This window comes from Mixophyes fleayi, assembly GCF_038048845.1.
Source record: "Mixophyes fleayi isolate aMixFle1 chromosome 4 unlocalized genomic scaffold, aMixFle1.hap1 SUPER_4_unloc_3, whole genome shotgun sequence".
Classification (NCBI taxonomy): Eukaryota; Metazoa; Chordata; class Amphibia; order Anura; family Limnodynastidae; genus Mixophyes; species Mixophyes fleayi.
In genome coordinates, this window is record NW_027445889.1 from 177501 (window position 1) to 195977 (window position 18477).

The window sequence follows — 18477 nt, forward strand, 5'->3', positions numbered from 1 at the left end:
GTAACAAAAAAAAGTTTGTGTACATAGATTGGTTTACTGCACTGAATTACAAGCAATGTTACTTGCAATATAACTGCTGCCAGAGTGAGTATATATTTAAAATTCCCCTGGCTTCCTGGGGAAATAGCCTATGCATAAGCCTAACCTCATTTATACCACATATAGCTGGAAATCACACAACAAAGGAACAGCACCTTCCCTGGTGGTCTAGTGGTTAGGATTCGGCGCTCTCACCGCCGCGGCCCGGGTTCGATTCCCGGTCAGGGAATATTTTCCTTTTTTTTACACATCAGTATTATTATCTATAATATAAATGTCTAGTGGTGTGTGTTAGTCTGTCTGTGTGTGTGTGGAAAAAATAAAACCAAGCTGCAGCGCCACCTGCTGGGCGGAGTTATACACTGACCTACTAAATTCTTAGTGTGTGTGGAAAAAAAAATTCAGAAAGGGCTGCAATTTGGTATACTAAGATGTTTTTAATTTGTTAATTTAATTTGTTAATTGTTAAAAGTGTTTATAAAGATTTAAAATATATATATATATATTTCTTGAAGGAGAAGTGACAGTTGGGAGTGGTTGGTGGTTGCCGGGGGTGACAGAGTGAGAGGAGTGTGATACTCAGGACCGCTGAGAGAGATCCCTGTGTCTGGATAGACATCTGGATAGATGTGGTGATGAAAATGAAGGATGAGGTGATGGAGAAGAATGATAAGGTGGTGACATGTGGACAAAACCACGTTAAAAAAGGGCGCTTACGTCGGGAAGTAACGCTCTTCCCTGAGGAGGCCTGGGCTATGGCCCAAATGCATGACAAGAACCTTTTTAACACCTTAAGTAGCTTGATTTGACTAGAATGCATGAGTATCATGCACGGGTTAACTTGTGTTATATATGCTTCCAAATATAAACCAGCACCATACTAATCATCATCAACAATTTATAAAGTGCCACTAATTCCAAAGCGCTGTTCAAAGAACTCACACATATCAGTCCCTGCCCCATTGGAACTTACAGTCTAAATTCTCTAACATACCATGTCATGTAAACCTCATCACACTGATTGATAGTCCTAATGCTGTAGAGACAGCAATATCTGCTACATAGCTTTTCTATTCATAAATGTATATATATAGAACAATATAGATATGAATACAATTGGCGCTTCACTAGATATCTGATACAAACAAATTAGTAATTCATATGAAGATAAGTCCCATATGTACATGTGCCTGCACTGCTTCAAAACTGGTAGGTTAATCCAGAAGTATAGAAAATGATGTCAGAAGAAGATACATACATACATGCATACAGACAGGGTGTTACTGTGTCAGGGCAAAAAAAAAGACAGGGTGACAAAGTAACACCCTGTCTATATGCTGTGGGGAAGGACATTTCAAACTATGACTTGATATCCAGAAGGACCATATATACAAACAACTGTTGAGAGATCCATTATTTTGTAAGAAGACACACCATAACTCAGATAAGCTCACATTATATATTCTTTTGGTACGCATATTTACTGTGGAGTGGTTTATGGTGGAGGATTCCACACAGTAGATGTTACTACACAATGATGTGATTTCTTTCTGCTTTTTTGTGAGAGAATCCAGTTTTTCCTGATGTTCATGAGAGGATTTCCCGATATACAGACAAATCATCAAGTCAACATAACCAGTGACTGAAGTGTCTATTACCATCCTCTTTCTGGTATGCATATTATTTGAAAATTGTAATTTAAAGAAGGCGCCTACTTCATATCTTCTTCTGACATATGCATATATATATATATAGACAGGTAGATCTATCTATACATAGCTATACATATCTACACATCTATCGATAGATAGTTAGATAGATAGATAGATCTATCTATGTATCTATATCTATATATATCTATATATCTATATATATATATATATATATATATATATATATATCTATATCTATCTATATATATATATATATATATATATATATATATATATATATATATATATACCATTTCTCTGGGTTCATTATGAGACTATTACATTTCATTCACTTACATCTTCCATACCACATACCACCCCTAATAAATTTCAACTATGACCACTATATATTTATATATTTAGACTGCACATAGGTTGCATTCATTAATCTACCTTGTACTTGAGAAGGGGTGCTCAACTTTTTCAGTAAGTGTCTTTATTCTGGAACCCCAAAACTGTCAGCTTGAGGTAAAAGGTATTGAAGTCACAAACAGAGGACCCCAGAAATAAAATTTTTGAACCCCACTTAGATGCATGACTCTGCACTAGATTGAATGTACCGGTAACTATTAGCAGATTGGTTGCTGCATGGTGCAAATTTTCAACTACTGTATTATAAGAAATAGCCACTATTGATTTGTGTTACACGCTGTGGTTGAAATGTTGGTGTATACGGTGGTCTGCCATACTGCCACTTCTCCTACTGCCTCCATTGTAAAACTATAAAATTCCATTCACTTACATTCCCATTACATTTTCCATATCGCCACTTCTAAATCTGCACTTAGACCACTGGTTACACAAGTATTTCATTAAACTCTATTTAGTTAACATTGAATATTTTTGCTGTCTCATCTTGATGCAATCTGTGCATGAAAATGAGCGCCGGTGATGTTTGCAAGCAACTGTTCCACTTACTTTTCATAGTCCTCTTTGCAATACAATTGCCGGTTGCGATAATAGCAGGTCCCAGAGAGGATTTGCAGGCAGACTGTACACTTCACACAGCACTCGTGCCACGATCTGTCATTCACTCTCAGCAGGAACCGGTCGGAGATGGTGTTACTGCAACCTGCACACATTTCATTCATCTTGTGGTCTGAAATAACATGGAGTTTTAAAACCAATAAATCCTCAATGTGTATTGGCCGTCCACTATACTACCGTTTATAGTAATGCCGTCACTTGTAGCACTATCAGACAATTATTTCAATGGAAGAAAGAACAAATGAAAACAATTATTTTCAAAATCCATGCAAGAGACATCAAATTATTGACATATATCTGTTCGGCAATCTCAGCTTTTCCTGGCTGTTGTCTGCTGTGATAATCTGGCAAACTGGGATCTACTCTACTACGGTAAATATACTGGAAGCAAAATAAATTCTATAGTTGAAATCCACACAATCTGATATTGCACCAAACAAACATGATGTCCTATCATAATTACAAGAATTTATAGTTATAAAAACAGTAGATAGATAGATAGATAGATATATATTTTTTTTCTGGAAGTTGTGTCTTCTGCCACACCGTGAAAAACTATAGGAGGGATAGATAGATAGATAGATAGATAGATAGATAGAAACATATGAGAAAATAGATAGATAGATAGATAGATAGATACATACATACATACATACATATAAAGGTATGAGATAGATAGATAGATAGATATATATGAGAAAGATAGATAGATAGATAGATAGATAGATAGATAGATAGATAGATAGATAGATACAAATTAGAAAGATAGGGATAGATAGATAGATAGATAGATAGATTTTTTCTGGAAGTTGTGTCTTCTGCCACACCGTGAAAAGCTACGGGAGGGATAGATAGATAGATAGATAGATAGATAGATAGATATATAGATAGATAGATGGATACGGAAGGGATAGATAGATAGATAGATAGATAGATAGATATTTTTTTTCTGGAAGTTGTGTCTTCTGCCACACCGTGAAAAGCTACGGGAGGGATAGATAGATAGATAGATAGATAGATAGATAGATAGATAGATAGATAGATAGATAGATAGATATTTTTCTCTGGAAGTTGTGTCTTCTGCCACACAGTGAAAGGGACTGAACACCTTTGGGAAACTCGGTGCACTACAATATGTATCATTACATGATAACTAAATGTAGTTTACATTTTAAATATCCTTCTTCAATAATGATTAATGCATAAAGAAAAAAATAAGAAAGCTAGTGATACATGCTTTTAATATACAGAACATTAACAAAGTTGATCAATACTGAAAAATCGGGACCTTTCTATAGACAAATCTTTAAAACCTGGCACTGTCCCCTTGAAATTAGGGATAGTTCATTTTTATGCCACACTTAATAGATTGGATCGGCTTCTGTACATCAGACGTATTCTCCAGAAATCGCTGTCACTATACTATTCTGTTTTTCAAGTGTAAAATCCCAAACAGATCTGTTTACCACAGGAAACAAGAGCATGTAGGTTTTGTATCTGATTTTATCTGCTAGTTCATCTCTGGCACTCCTTCAAAGTTAGTGATGAAGCATTTGAAATGTGGAGGCAGAGAGACTATCCATCCTATGTACACAAGGCTAAACTTGACCTTCATAAAGTCAATCTTCAGTGCAAACACAACTGGAGTGAGTTTCAACTCTGTAACCTCGACATGTTAACTCCTTGCAGTGTCTGCGGTGCAAATTACTGATACTTGTGCTGTATGAATGAATGTAATGCAAGCATTTTTATTTGAAAATAGCATTCATCATAGTAACCAACGTAATAAAATATATCAGGAGTAAGCTTGAAAGAGAAACCATTGTAGATAGAATTATTATTATTATTTTTATTATTATTATTAATATTATTATTATTTTGATTTGTTTAAATTACATGTAGGTAATATTGGTGCAAAAACAGCGTCTATTATTTGTAAAAGGTCATTATTTGACTTTATGAAGTCTTATTTTATACTTCGGGCTAGATTTACTAAACTGTGGGTTTGAAAAAGTGGAGATGTTGCCTATAGCAATTAATCAGATTCTAGCTGTCATTTTGTAGAATGTGCTAAAGAAATGACAGCTAGAATCTGATTGGTTGCTATACGCAACATCTCCACTTTTTCAAACCCGCAGTTTAGTAAATCTAGCCCTTCTTTATCTCTATTTATTAAAGTGGAGGATAATTCCTGCCTGAGCAACCAGTTGACCAGAACCTTGTCCAATCTGTCCATATACACAGATTGGCCGGATACCGTGGTGTATAAACAATGAGGCCAGATGATGAAAACATACACTGTTAGATCATGATCATTTACCACCAACACATATTGATATCTGATTGACCCCGATCAGCTCTGCATGTGGATTGTGGTACATTTTGGGCCCATCTACAAAATAATTTTTTGCCAATCAACTCTATAACCAAATTGGTTTTTAAAAATGACAGGACACATGGGCGGCTAACTCAAGGTAATCCTATGGGTCTTTAACGTGTGCATGGTCTTAGTTGTGCAGTGCTTTACATAGCTGCTGAGGAACAGGACACCGCTTGCATAGTTCAGGGATTCCTAACATGTGTCAGGATCCAACAGTGGATCACCATGTCCGTTTGGGTGAATTTGCATAAATTTCTTTACGCAAAATTAAAACCAACTTATAACTATTTACTCATATTCTTATATGATTCTATAAAAGTATTATTTATTAACAGCTGGTTTTAGTTTAAAAGAGCCTATTAACACTATATGAACTTGTACCGTAAAGTCATTAATAGTCCTGAAGCTGGCTCCCGTACAAAATAGTCCAATAACCTCTGGCTTACGATCTGTGGCTAATGCGATAGGCACCATATTTGGTGTCTGCACACAAGGCTAAGATCGTCCTTCTCTAAATTCATTCCAAATCGCAATTATTGTAGTTTTCCAAAGTGTCCGCCTTAAGTGTAATTTATTGTCCCTGGAAATGATTATAAGCTCACTGTGTATTCTGCATTCACTCATCGCAGTCAATGGATATTTCTTGATTGGGTTATGGTCTAATTACAGCCTCTATCTGCAGTCAATAGTCAGTTGTACAAGATTCTATTGCCATTTAGTTTTTACTTCTGCAAATAAAATTATAATATCTGCACTATTATTATATACATTTAGAGAACAGAACGACAATGCATAAGTCATAATTATTTGGTAGAACAAGAACTTACACTCTACTCCTAGAGCTAGATAACGTCAACCAAAATCATTCACAAATATAGAATTATATAAAGTTTAGTGAATAGAATTATGTATGTCCATGTTTTATTGATTAGTAATGTGACAATTAGCAATACATAAAAAAATGTTCATTTAACAGACATCTTGAAGTGAAATACTATCAAAGACCAACCATTCTGGCTAAAAGCCAAAGAGCCTAGCAGTACAAACAATTAACCCTAACAAGTGAAGCATATAGTGACACATTGGAAGTGAAGTCTTAATGAAATGTAAACCAATGAGCAAGACAAAAGTATGTAGAGTCATTATCATCAGCTGGACATTATTATAGTGTATTTATAGAGTACCGTTCATATTACTCAGCACTGTACAGGGAATATATAGTCCTCACCCCATTGTAGCTTGCAGTCTAAATCTCATACCACACACGGACATGCAGACTAGGGACCATTTTGTCAGAAGCCAATTAAACTACCGGTATGTTTTTCACCCAGGGGAAACCCACGTGCAAACAGGGATAACATAAAGGGGTATATTTACTAAACTGCGGGTTTGAAAAAGTGGAGATGTTGCCTATAGCAACCAATCAGATTCTCGCTGTCATTGTATTAAATGTACTAAATAAATGATAACTAGAATTTTATTGGTTGCTATAGGCAAAATCTCCACTTTTTCAAACCCCCAGTTTAGAAAATTTACCCCAAAGACTCCACACACAGATATGACTCAGGTCGTAATCCAATCCATGACCCCAGAACTGTGGGGCAGAATGCTAACCACTGTGTCACCGTACTAACCAACGCATCATGCAGTATTTGTACCTTGCCCCTCATTTAAAGAAAAATGATGGCAAACATGATTGACGTTTATCATAACCAGATAAGCGTGTTAAAGATAGAAAAAAAAGACACATTTACCAGACATAGATTCAATCATAAGCTCTGAGCCCACCATTAATGAGTAGTAAAATACAGCATTACTAACTTTTATATTTTAAAGATGGGAATAACTTACCAAGTCCAATATATGGGGAATGTTCCTGGCACGAAGAGGGTATATTTTCTGTCTTCATGGTAAAGTATTTATTCTGTGATTGCGTCCAACACCTGAAAAACAGCGTCGATTGTGGCAGGAAGGTAAACAAAATTACCTTCTTCCATATGGTACACACCAAATATTCTTGTAAAATAATTGATATTGTAGACAAGGTTTTCATTGTTGGTTATCAAACCTGATATAAGCTCTGCCTGATTTTTCTTGAATGCAGTGAAACTAGTTGTCTGGTAGTAAGTAGGAACACTAAAATAGTACTTTATTTGTTATTTCATCACATACATTCCTCTGTGTCATCAATCAAGAAAGACATAGATATATGTTAATGTAATTCTATATACATAGCTGATATATTTAATCTGTTGTCGAATCTACAAACTCCAAAAAAGAGTGTACATGCAAAAGCTGGGAAGCAGAAATGCAGCAATGTAAAAGAATATTGTCTTGAATAAAAACACATTAATAAAGAATATAATGCTTGATGAAGCCTTATTTACTATTAATTATTTAATTTTAATTGTATAATAAATAGTATAATTCCCTTTATTAAGCCGTTGGTATTTATAATAGTATAAATATAGTTTAATCAAATAGCTCGATTGGAAATGTACCCCAAAATAGTGTATTAATATATTGTATTTAAAAAGTAAATTCCTATGTCGACATCGTTTGATTATTATTTTATTACATTTTAGCCACCTTTTCCCAAAAGAATAGATTAGAGAATTCTTGCTAGTAATTTTTATTATTTTATGTGTAAATTTTCAAATAAAAATATTTTGTACAAAATAGAAAATAGACCATAGGACATGATCAAATAGAGATTGAATTATGGTGACTGTTTCTTTCCACATAATAGTGTAAGAGTTTACAATAATACTGTAAGCATTTAATTAATACCAGTGATAATATTATTAATAAGAACAACCTAACAAAAAAATAATTTGATATAAAAAAAAGGTTCCCAATGCTGTAATGACTTGTAAAGGAGGAAAGTTTTTGATATTGTTTCTATTGTCGGATTAATTTCTGCGACCACTGAATATGTTTACATGCTGGATTTAAAAAATAAAAAAATTATTATAATAATAAAAATAATATTAATATAAAAGCTTTATAACAGCATGTTCCTCTATGTCTTTGCTTTTAAATGTTTTAGAAATCCAGATAATGTTTTTAGATTATCTTGTTATATAGCAGAAGGCAACTACGTGATAACTAAAAGTGAAAATAAAAATCTAATTCTTACCAAAAACATGATAATTATCAAAGGACATGGTATATATGCTAATATTGCTCCTTTATACCTATTCACAAATGTATAAAATGTCTTATAATATTTGTGTTTGATGAAACAAAATTACATATTAATTACATAACTATAAAAAGTACAAATATGAATCAATCTTTAAACTAATTAAGCTATACAATAAAGTATGCATAGTTTGTTCTTAAAATGTTTTTGCTTTGCTGCACACTAGCCAGTTTTCATTATTCAAACTAATACAATAAGGTTGATATGGCATTGAAAATGGTTGTTTAATCAATGATAGGTTTCAGTTGATGTGATAGATAATCAGTATTCCTAATTGTTTTATAATTGTCAGAATGCTCACATATATGAAATATTTTTGTTTTCACAAAATATAGCACTGTAATAAAACTAGACTAAAATGAGTTTTTGTCTTATTTATATTTAAAAATTTTTATATAATCATCAATTTTGTTATAATAATTTGAGATATGCACATGTTATTTTATGTTGTATTTACAATTAAAATAAAATGATTGAGAAAGAGCAACTTTTTTGTTAAGGACAAATCTTACAAGATGCTCTTAAAAAATCACACTCTTATCTAATCGTATTTCAACAAACATTTACCATTATAGTTTTAATTCATTTTGCCAAGTGCTCCTTTTTTATCATTTAAATAGTCCTTCAGAAATTACTTGAACCAGCTACTTCAATATTCTTTTGTCGTGTTGTGTCTTCACTGATTAAAACACATCGCCCCTGGGGTATATTAAGATCTCACACTTCAGCAACAACAATGATCTACTATAGGAAGACAGTTTGAATGACATATCTCCCGCAAAACATGTAGCAAAAAAATGACAACAACTTTTACAGACGAACATATATCTTTTTGTTGATGTCTATTAAGGTGATACAACAACCTCCTTACAAATTTTACTAAATTCAAAACATGGGAAACAAAGGGATTTACTTTATCTCTTCATATTTCCCTAATTTAATAGTTGAAAGAAGTTTGTGTCTTACATAAACAAAAGTACCCAATAACATATTTAAATCAGTGAGCACCAAACCATTTAAATATGATGCCTTTTCCAAAAATCAATAAAAGTTCAAATCCAGCGTGCAATTTTCCCTGTTTCCAAACAGAATTATGAATAGCCCATGACTATTTGGTCCTTACCTGATCTTCTCCTCAAGATATGCAGTTTTATATTTTAAAACCTTAACTTCTGTCCTTCCCTGCTCGCAAGACATGTAATATTATTTCCCAAAAGGAAAAATCTTTAACAGTTCATCATAAGAACTTGCAGCATCCATCATCTGACTGAACCTTTTGAAAAGCACAGACAAGAAGAGAGGGGAGGAGTGAAAGAGATATGAGGGCTGGTTGAAAGTGAAGTCCACATATTCTTAGCTATGTAGGCAAAAGAGAGTTAATCACCAAGATCAGTGATAGCTTATTGACAATCGGTAACTCCAATGTAATTTTCATGGGATAAATGCGCATATAGACATAATTTAAAACTGTAGTTAGCTCGATGAAATTCCCTGGTTACTAGGCTGACAATTATTTTATTGTAGTGTGTGTGTTTATTTACTGGGACAAAACAGATTATCAATATTGGTAATTGCGCAAATGAAAAATATATGAATAGCTGGGGGGAATCCTATTTATATACATAACATTATATATATATATATATATATATATATATATATATATATATATATATATATATATATACAAACATATACATAAAGACCAGTCCATGTTTTGTCAACAATGTCAGTGCCTGCATATTGACCTGTCTACATTAATTAGGCATATCTAATGTAGCTTGCATGAACATTGCATGCTCTGCTGTATGTAGCAATATGTAGATGGAAGCCGGTATGTTTACCCCTACAGTCTTCCCGATGGTACAGTTCTACAGACTATGTCTGGAAGGTTCAGGTACAAGCAATAGGTTGGGGGGGGTGGGCTGAAGAATGTTTATTTGGGGACCGGGTAGAGTGGGAGGTGGAAAAACTGGGTAAATTGCTTCATATTCAAACCCCACACATTCTACAGCTCCAACTGTGAGAACCTGAGTACATGGATGTAAATGAGACTGACCAATAATGCAACAGTTACCCTCAGTAATCAGCTACAGGTATCTCCCATTACTTTCATAAGCCTTTGTAAGGCAACAGCTCCACCAGTAGAAGGATAGAAGGAGCATCAGTGCTAGACACTTCTCAGTTTTTAGATAGAATGTAATTATCCATGTAAAAGTAGCTCTGAACTGGAAACACTTGGGGTGATGAGGTACGACAGTAAAGGGGCAGCCCCTTGACCACACAGAGGGCATACAGACCAGATACATGTGGGTCAGCGCAACTGTTGACCAAAAAATGGTAAGTGAGGCATTTGCACACTGTGTTTCTCTGGCTCCCAAATTAGAAGGAAGGATGTTCAGTCCTTTAATGTTGCAAAGACACCAAGACTGGTGCTTTCAAGGACAGGTTATGGTGTCCTTCACTTTAGCAGCAAGCTATGACACCATATGTCCATGGATGGCCAGATTCTGCTTTGTGTTCATGGTCATATTATTAGATAGTGTGCCTGGCTGTACCACAAATGGTCCTCTGCAAAGTCTTATAGTGGAACTGACCTTCTTAGCTACAGGTGGCATAAGAAACAACTATCATCATTCCACTGTTGCTTGTAAATACAGATTTATAAACATGGTAGTATACGAGACATACACTGAAATCAATTTATCCAATAGGGTTAACATTTGAACTGGACAAGAGTCAGGCTGGCATAAACTAAACCAGATACAAGGCATTATTTAGAAGCTGGGTCTTTAACAAGTTCACTCCACAGCAATCTCAGACTATCAGAAAATAAGCAAGTGTATCTTCCCAAAAACATACTGGTAGGTTAATTAGCTGCTATCAAAAATTGACCCTTGTCTCTGTCTGTCTGTCTCCCTTTCTGTCTGTCTGTCTCCATCTCTGTCTTTGTCTGTGTGTGAGTGTGTGTCTATATTAGGGAATTTAGACTGTAAGCTCCAATGGGGCAGGGACTGATGTGAATGAATTCTCTGTACAGCGCTGCGGAATTAGTGGTGCTATATAAATAAATGATGATGATGACGATGATGATGATGGTCCTAGGAGATCCAAGTTATCAAGCTGAATAAGTGGAAGTGGAGGTGCACAACTAGTACACCACTGGTACCCTGGCCAAGTGGTCCCAATGGCATTCTCTAAGTACCTTGTAACCTCCATGTGGCATATGCAGTATTATAATGTTTCAGGGTCATTTAGTGCTTTGAATGTTTCTTTGTAAAAAGAAACAAAGCAAAGAAATACTTATAGCAATAGGATTTCTGTAAAGCTTCTTGAACAACACGTATGTTACATGGAAGTCCAGAACACAGCACCACTGGGTCACAATCCCCCTTCACAAAAGTTAAGTGGAATGGGAGATTTGTGGTGTGGGGATTTGTCCAATACAAAGGGCCTGTGTAAAGTGGGCTGACAGTAAATCTCTGCAATAATGACTAGCCATAGGAATCTGTACAAAGTGGCCTTCCTTTAGCTTCTAAACTCCTTGAACGATTGGTGCATATCACCATAGTCTATTTTAAATCTATTTTAGACTCACTTCAATATACACTGTATTCCACAGAAACAGCTGGTATTATAGTTGATAATGCTCTTTTGGATGTTGGCTCCCCTGCTCTCCTCAATACAGTAGACCATGTCCAACCTTATTCCCTACTACCAAGTACCTCTTAGTGGGTAAATTGTACACGTAGGAAACTACCATTGAAAACTTCAAACATTAATAAAAAAATTTCAAATTTACCAGTGGTTCAACCAACTTGCACCACTACACAACCCCTATAGAGAAAACACCCATCATCCAGATGGTGGATTCAGCTGAGCAGTCCTTTTCCTGTTTGCTCCTCTGCCAATGGCAGTGACTAAGCCCAATGTCATCCCACTTTTGGCAATCACATATCAATGTGAAGTCTCCAGGGTATTTTTAGTATTGTTCCAAGTGAGTCTTTTTAGCAGCTCTTGACTAGACCAAAGGGTACTGAAACTCTCAGTCTGTGCTGGCCGATTAGTGTTTTGCAGAATTTGGTTGTGTCTCCTTTTGCGTCTGGTTGTGTTCCCAAGGTACTAGAAGGACAGTAGATACATTTCCTTGTGTTGATTGGCATACCTTTATGTTATGGGCAGGCACATGGCTTGGTATTTGTACCCCACATAGTAAGGGATCCCCTATTGTGACTGGTTTTGGTAGTGGTAGCAGTCTGTCCATCGACCAGGTGCTTTGTACAAGGTTTCGAATTGCCACCCTCAGGAAATGTCCGCAGAAGCTTCAGCCATCTCACCCCATATACACAAGTGATCCCCAGTGCCCACCAAAGACCCAAGTCTGAGAGCTACTAGGTCATGGACATGCAGTAGATTGTTCCCTCACACAGCTCCTGGGCAATGACAAATATCAGATGGAGATTGTTATAACACAGGGGTCCCTGGCATTATGCAATAAAGGTTGGCCCGCTGCGGAGGCCAGTGACTCTTCCTCATAATATCTTAAACACTGCCCGTAGGATGCTTTTGATTGTTTAAACAGTTGTTGAGTGTTTTTTTGTTATGAAGAGGACTATAATCATTAACCCAGAACTATAGCCATAATTGCAAACTATTGTCTATATCCTCAAATGGATCCAACATCTGAGGTGTTAAAAGAGGCTGTAAACACTGCTTAGTTAACATCTACTAAAAGAAGAGGGTCTACACAAGCCCTAATGGCACCTTAGTCATGTAAAGCAATAAAGCTGGGAGGGTTTCCCTGATCAACAATATTCTGACAGCCCAGCACCCTGATTTTTAAACCACAATATGCTGTATAAGATTTATATTTTGTTCTATAATATTAGTAAGTAAATTAATGTACTAATTCACCAGAAATTACCATAGTTTTGTTATAATATCTTATCTCACTTAGCTGGTTCATTCATTTGCTCGTTGAGGATCATATGAGCCCCTGTAGTAATGCCATTCTTCAATAAAACAGAAGGTTGCACTGTGAAACTACTCGTCATGCATAAATATACTAAAAAAAAACAAAACTGTTTCTGCCCGGTTTCGAACCGGGGACCTTTCGCGTGTGAGGCGAACGTGATAACCACTACACTACAGAAACACTGTGTAAGCTTGGCTCTCCCCACCCTATAATGAAAGACAGATCTGTAAATGATATGTGTCAATAAAGGTCTTGGAAGAGTGCAATAAATAAATAGTATGAATCAGTATATACAGCCATTGGAATATTCGGAAAATGTTAGTCTGCCTCTATGTAAACGGATGCTTGTTATTTTGTTTTTAGAACATCAATATATTTAACCACAGTTACTAACAGCCGTTTAGGAAGGAATACCTCATGACAAACATCAGTATCCTCTGAGAGGGGTATCTCGTTATAACGCTGGGTCATATAAGTACAAGTAAAGGTCCACTACTGACAGTGGTATGATGATCAATTACGTTTCTCACAACCCTCCCAAAATGAATTCTGTGCATCCCCAGCTTCTCTTAGGCATAGACAGAACATAACAGTGGTTACATGATAGACATGGACACTGAAGACACACGTCTCAAGGAGTGACCGTACACAGTGCTCTCATTCAGCTTCATGCTTTGCAATTATTGCAATACTGTGCAATATATAGAGAAATAAATAAAGATAAGTATATTAGGAAAGACATAAAGCATACATTCTGGAATAATACAGTTCAACTACAAATATAGAAGAGATCATTAACCTGAAAGACTATATATATATATATATATATATATATATATATATATATATATATATATATATATATTTATAAATAAAATCATTGTATCTTCCTAAATGATTCAGTGAAAATATAATTTTATTGCTAAATGAGAAAGCATGTCACTAATAATAATTAAACATAAATAAATAAAACAAAAATAGCAGAGGATGGTTTCGATCCATCGACCTCTGGGTTATGGGCCCAGCACGCTTCCGCTGCGCCACTCTGCTTTAGGTTAGATGATATGACTAAAATGTTAATAAAATATATAACTATCTATTCTCAAAAAAAACACAAGGATTCGCTGTCAACGTTACTAGTCAGAGTTTACTCTGCTACTCTGCTCTGTACAGCTAACTGTGCAAATGTAAACATCACTGTTGTCCTCTTCTGCAAGGCTATTAATAGTTCTGGCAATCTTAAAAACAAATATATTAAGTCACTTACATATAAAATTATACTTCAGCATCGTATAAAGAATAAACGTCATTTCACATTTAAAAAATAAACTCTAGAAAAAACATAAATTGTTATACCACGCAATCTGTTCACATTATATTTAAAAGGCATTTGTAGGTAAGCCAGTTCACACGATAAAATAGTGAGTACAGACTTGTTGTAAATACATAGAAAACAAAACTGTTTCTGCCCGGTCTCGAACCGGGGACCTTTCGCGTGTTAGGCGAACGTGATAACCACTACACTACAGAAACAACTGAGACAACTGGTTGTTAACGTTTCTTTTCCTATGTGTGTTAGTGGTGTTTCTTGATTTAATTTGAGTTTGTTACAGTTTTTATAATATGGTGATTTATATTTTGGAGGAACTTAAAATGTTATTATTGTGCTCTTTCATTGAAAGCTATAGACTCTCCTCAGAATTTATATAACCTGTTGTTTTTTTTAAAGATGAGTGGCTGCATGTTCTCCATCAAACACAATGCTCTTCTAGCTCATTCCCTTTATAACAGTCAGTGGTATAAATTGGTTAATAAAATATAATTAATTTATTAGTGGAACAAAGTAAACCATCTTAGAGAAGTGGCCAACAAGATAATATATGTAGGAGGGAAGGTCAGTAATAAAATCCATGCTGATATGGAATCTAGGCATTGCTGATTGTATATCCGCAAACCAAGAATAATGTGTCCACTGTAGTAACCCTTATTGAAGACTAGACGTGATTAATGTTTTACCTTGAAGATAAGTAATAGTGAAAGTAGCTAGAAGCCAATGCGGATTCAATATAGGATGATTCTCTGGAATTTCAGTTTCTCGATTGATAACAAAGGAACGAGATAAGGCATGAGTTTTTTTTTATTTTGTTTCCCATTATATGAATGCTGAAGCTGTGAAAAAGGACAACCAAGCTTGTGGACAATTAAAACATTTTCTAAATACTGAACCAGTGGCGCACGCAGGGGGGGTTTCCAAGTCTCCAGAAACCCCCCTGCGCTTACTAAGTGGCCGCTATAGCTGCACTGTCCTATACAGCAGCTGCGGCGCTGTCAAAGAAGCGTCCGCGGCGGTGCTGTAGTGTATACAGCACCGCCGCGGACGCTTCTTAGACAGCGCCGCGGCTGCTGTATAGGACAGCACTGAAGAAACAGCTCTCGCGGGGTTTTTTTTTTGGGGGGGGTCAAACCCCCCGACCGACAATCCTCCGTTCGCCCCTGTGAACACATCATAAAGCTCTGGTAGGAATGTACTTGCGTGGATAATAGTGTATTTCTAATTTAAGCAATAGATGGTTATTGCATATTAAAATTATTGATATTTTACCTTTTGATTTTATATGAAATAAAATTGTGAATGATTGTGAGGCTCTCACCCTAGATTTTGTTCCTTACTTTTTTCTATGCACTAAACTTGGGAGCATGCAAGAACACATGAATGAAAAGAAACTTCAATACACCTGTTGGTAATTATATAATTTAAAGGCAACTCATATTAGCATTTGAAAGTAAGTGCATTTCTAAAGGGGTGTTCACCACAGAAAGAAACTTTTTATTACTCTTTATTAAACTTTTTATTGTCTCCCTGCTTATATTTACCTGTTATCCGCTGTCCTTATTATCTTACTGTTCTGCTATCATTCTTACCTGTCTTCATTGTTCTTATTATCTCACTGTACTGTTGTTCCATGCCCTCCACGCCATAATTCGTTATTATCTTCCACCTTTTCATTGTCTTCCTGCCTTTGTTCTTACCTGTTTTTCACTGTCCCCACTATCTCACTGTTCTGTTACTCTCTCTCCCTACTATGCCTCCCCGCTCTCACTCCATACCCATACTCTCCCCCCGCCCTACCTCTCCCGTTCCTCCCCGCCATCCCCCGCGCGCTGCTCATCTTGCTAACCTCATCCCCATTTCCCCCCTCTCCTCTCCCCCTTTCTTCTGTGCCCTCTGGAATGCCAGATCCGTCCGCAACAAGCTGACTGCTATCCACAACCTCTTTCTATCCAACTCCTTTAACCTTCTTGCCGTTACTGAAACCTGGCTCTCCGATTCTGATACTACTTCCCCCGCTGCCCTCTCCTATGGTGGCCTCTCCTTCACCCACTCCGCCAGGCCTGGTGCCCGCCCTGGCGGTGGAGTTGGCCTCCTCCTCTCCTCCACCTGTACTTTTCTTGTCATTTCCCCTGAACCCTCCCTCTCCTTCTCCTCTTTTGAAGCTCACTCCATCCGCCTCTTCTACCCCATCCATCTCCGCGTCACTGTCATCTACCGCCCCCCTGGCCCCACCTCCCTCTTCCTTGACAACTTTGCTAGCTGGCTTCTTCACTACCTCTCCTCCGATCTCCCCTCAATCATTCTCGGTGACTTTAATATCCCCATCGACAACCCCACCTACCCTGCTTCCAGCAAACTGCTCACCCTCTCTTCCTCCCTTGGTCTCACCCAATGGACCTCCTCATCTACCCACTGCCTTGGTCACTCCCTTGATCTTGTCTTCTCCTACCTATGTAATCTCTCCGACTTCTCCATCTCTCCCTTTCCTCTATCCGACCACCATCTCCTCTCCTTCTCTCTCTCCTCTTCTCCTGCTCCCCCCCCCCCCGCCCAAACCTACTCTGTCTATACGCAACCTCGATGCTCTTGACCCTGCCTCTCTGTCCTCCTCTCTCGATACCCTCCTTTCTCCCCTTTCCTCCCAGGCCTGCCCCAACCAGGCGGTCTCCCTCTACAATCACACCCTCACCTCCGCTCTGGACGCGGTCGCCCCTGCCCACTCCGTCCACCCCCGCTGCTCCAAACCCCAACCCTGGCACTCCAAATTTACCCGCTTCCTCCAAAAATGCTCCCGTTCCGCCGAACGTCACTGGAGAAAATCCCGCTCCCTGGCTGACTTCCTCCACTTTAAATTCATCCTTTCATCCTACAGCTCTGCCCTCTCACTCGCTAAACAATCTTTCTTTAAATCCCTCATCTCTTCCCAGTCCTCTAACCCCCGCCGCCTCTTTGCCACCTTCAGCACTCTCCTGGCCCCCTCCCCTCCCCCCACCCCCTCCTCCCTGACTGCCTCTAATTTCGCCTCCTTCTTCTCCTCTAAAATCGAGGCCATCCGACTTGAAATCTCCTCCTCCACTCTCTCTTCCACCCCTCCCACTCTTCTGTCCTCCCCCCCAACCACCTTCCCCTCCACTCCTTCCGTCCCACCACCGGCGAGGAAGTCCACTCTCTCATTTTATCCTCCCCCCCCACTACCTGCCCCCTGGATCCCATCCCCTCCCACCTTCTTCGCTCCCTTTCCCCCACCACCTGCTCCCACCTCGCTCACCTCTTTAATCTCTCCCTCTCCACTGGCATCTTCCCCTCCTCCTTCAAACATGCTCTCGTATCCCCCATTCTTAAGAAACCTAATCTCGACCCCACTTCTCTCTCGAACTATCGCCCCATATCTCTTCTCCCTTTTGCCTCCAAAATTCTTGAGAGGCTCGTCTGCAGCCGTCTCACCTCCTACCTTTCTGAATACTCCCTCCTTGATCCTCTCCAGTCTGGTTTCCGCCCCCTCCACTCCACTGAAACTGCCCTGGCTAAAGTCACCAATGACCTCCTCTCTGCAAAAGCCAGGGGCCACTTCTCCCTTCTCATCCTCCTTGACCTCTCTGCAGCCTTTGACACCGTTGACCACCCCCTCCTCCTTCACACCCTCCAGTCTTTCGGCCTCTCCGGCCCAGTCCTGTCCTGGTTCACCTCTTACCTTACTCACCGTTCCTTCTCTGTCACCACCTCTGGGTCTCTCTCCCCCCCATCCACCCTTCCAGTCGGGGTCCCTCAGGGCTCTGTTCTGGGACCCTTACTCTTCTCTCTATACACCTCCTCCCTGGGTGAACTCTTCAGCTCCTTCGGCTTCAG

At 38.0% G+C, this 18477-nt stretch overlaps 1 protein-coding gene and 4 non-coding genes across 7 annotated transcripts in view; 1 reads left to right on the forward strand and 4 right to left on the reverse strand.

Moving 5' to 3' along the window:
• Positions 1-9596, reverse strand: part of LOC142111453 (LIM homeobox transcription factor 1-alpha-like) — a 59347-nt gene extending 49751 nt beyond the window's left edge. For 2 of the 3 annotated variants that reach the window (XM_075193826.1, XM_075193825.1), the window contains exons 1-3: positions 9447-9596; positions 6970-7061; positions 2670-2850 (exon numbers count right to left, since the gene is read on the reverse strand). In XM_075193826.1, coding sequence (XP_075049927.1) covers positions 2670-2850; positions 6970-7061; positions 9447-9520 — 347 coding nt within the window. In that variant the 5' untranslated portion in view covers positions 9521-9596. Of the gene's footprint in view, positions 1-2669; positions 2851-6969; positions 7062-8890; positions 9046-9446 lie in introns of those variants that run through there. The other variant, XM_075193827.1, reaches the window with a different exon arrangement.
• TRNAE-CUC (transfer RNA glutamic acid (anticodon CUC)) lies at positions 197-268 on the forward strand. The gene has a single exon. It is a non-coding gene; the product is annotated as a tRNA-Glu (tRNA).
• Positions 9597-13405: 3809 nt separating the features above from the next.
• On the reverse strand, positions 13406-13478 carry TRNAV-CAC (transfer RNA valine (anticodon CAC)). The gene has a single exon. It is a non-coding gene; the product is annotated as a tRNA-Val (tRNA).
• A 798-nt stretch (positions 13479-14276) lies between these two features.
• Positions 14277-14348, reverse strand: TRNAM-CAU (transfer RNA methionine (anticodon CAU)). Its single transcript has one exon. It is a non-coding gene; the product is annotated as a tRNA-Met (tRNA).
• A 410-nt stretch (positions 14349-14758) lies between these two features.
• Positions 14759-14831, reverse strand: TRNAV-AAC (transfer RNA valine (anticodon AAC)). The gene has a single exon. It is a non-coding gene; the product is annotated as a tRNA-Val (tRNA).
• Positions 14832-18477: the final 3646 nt, after the last annotated feature.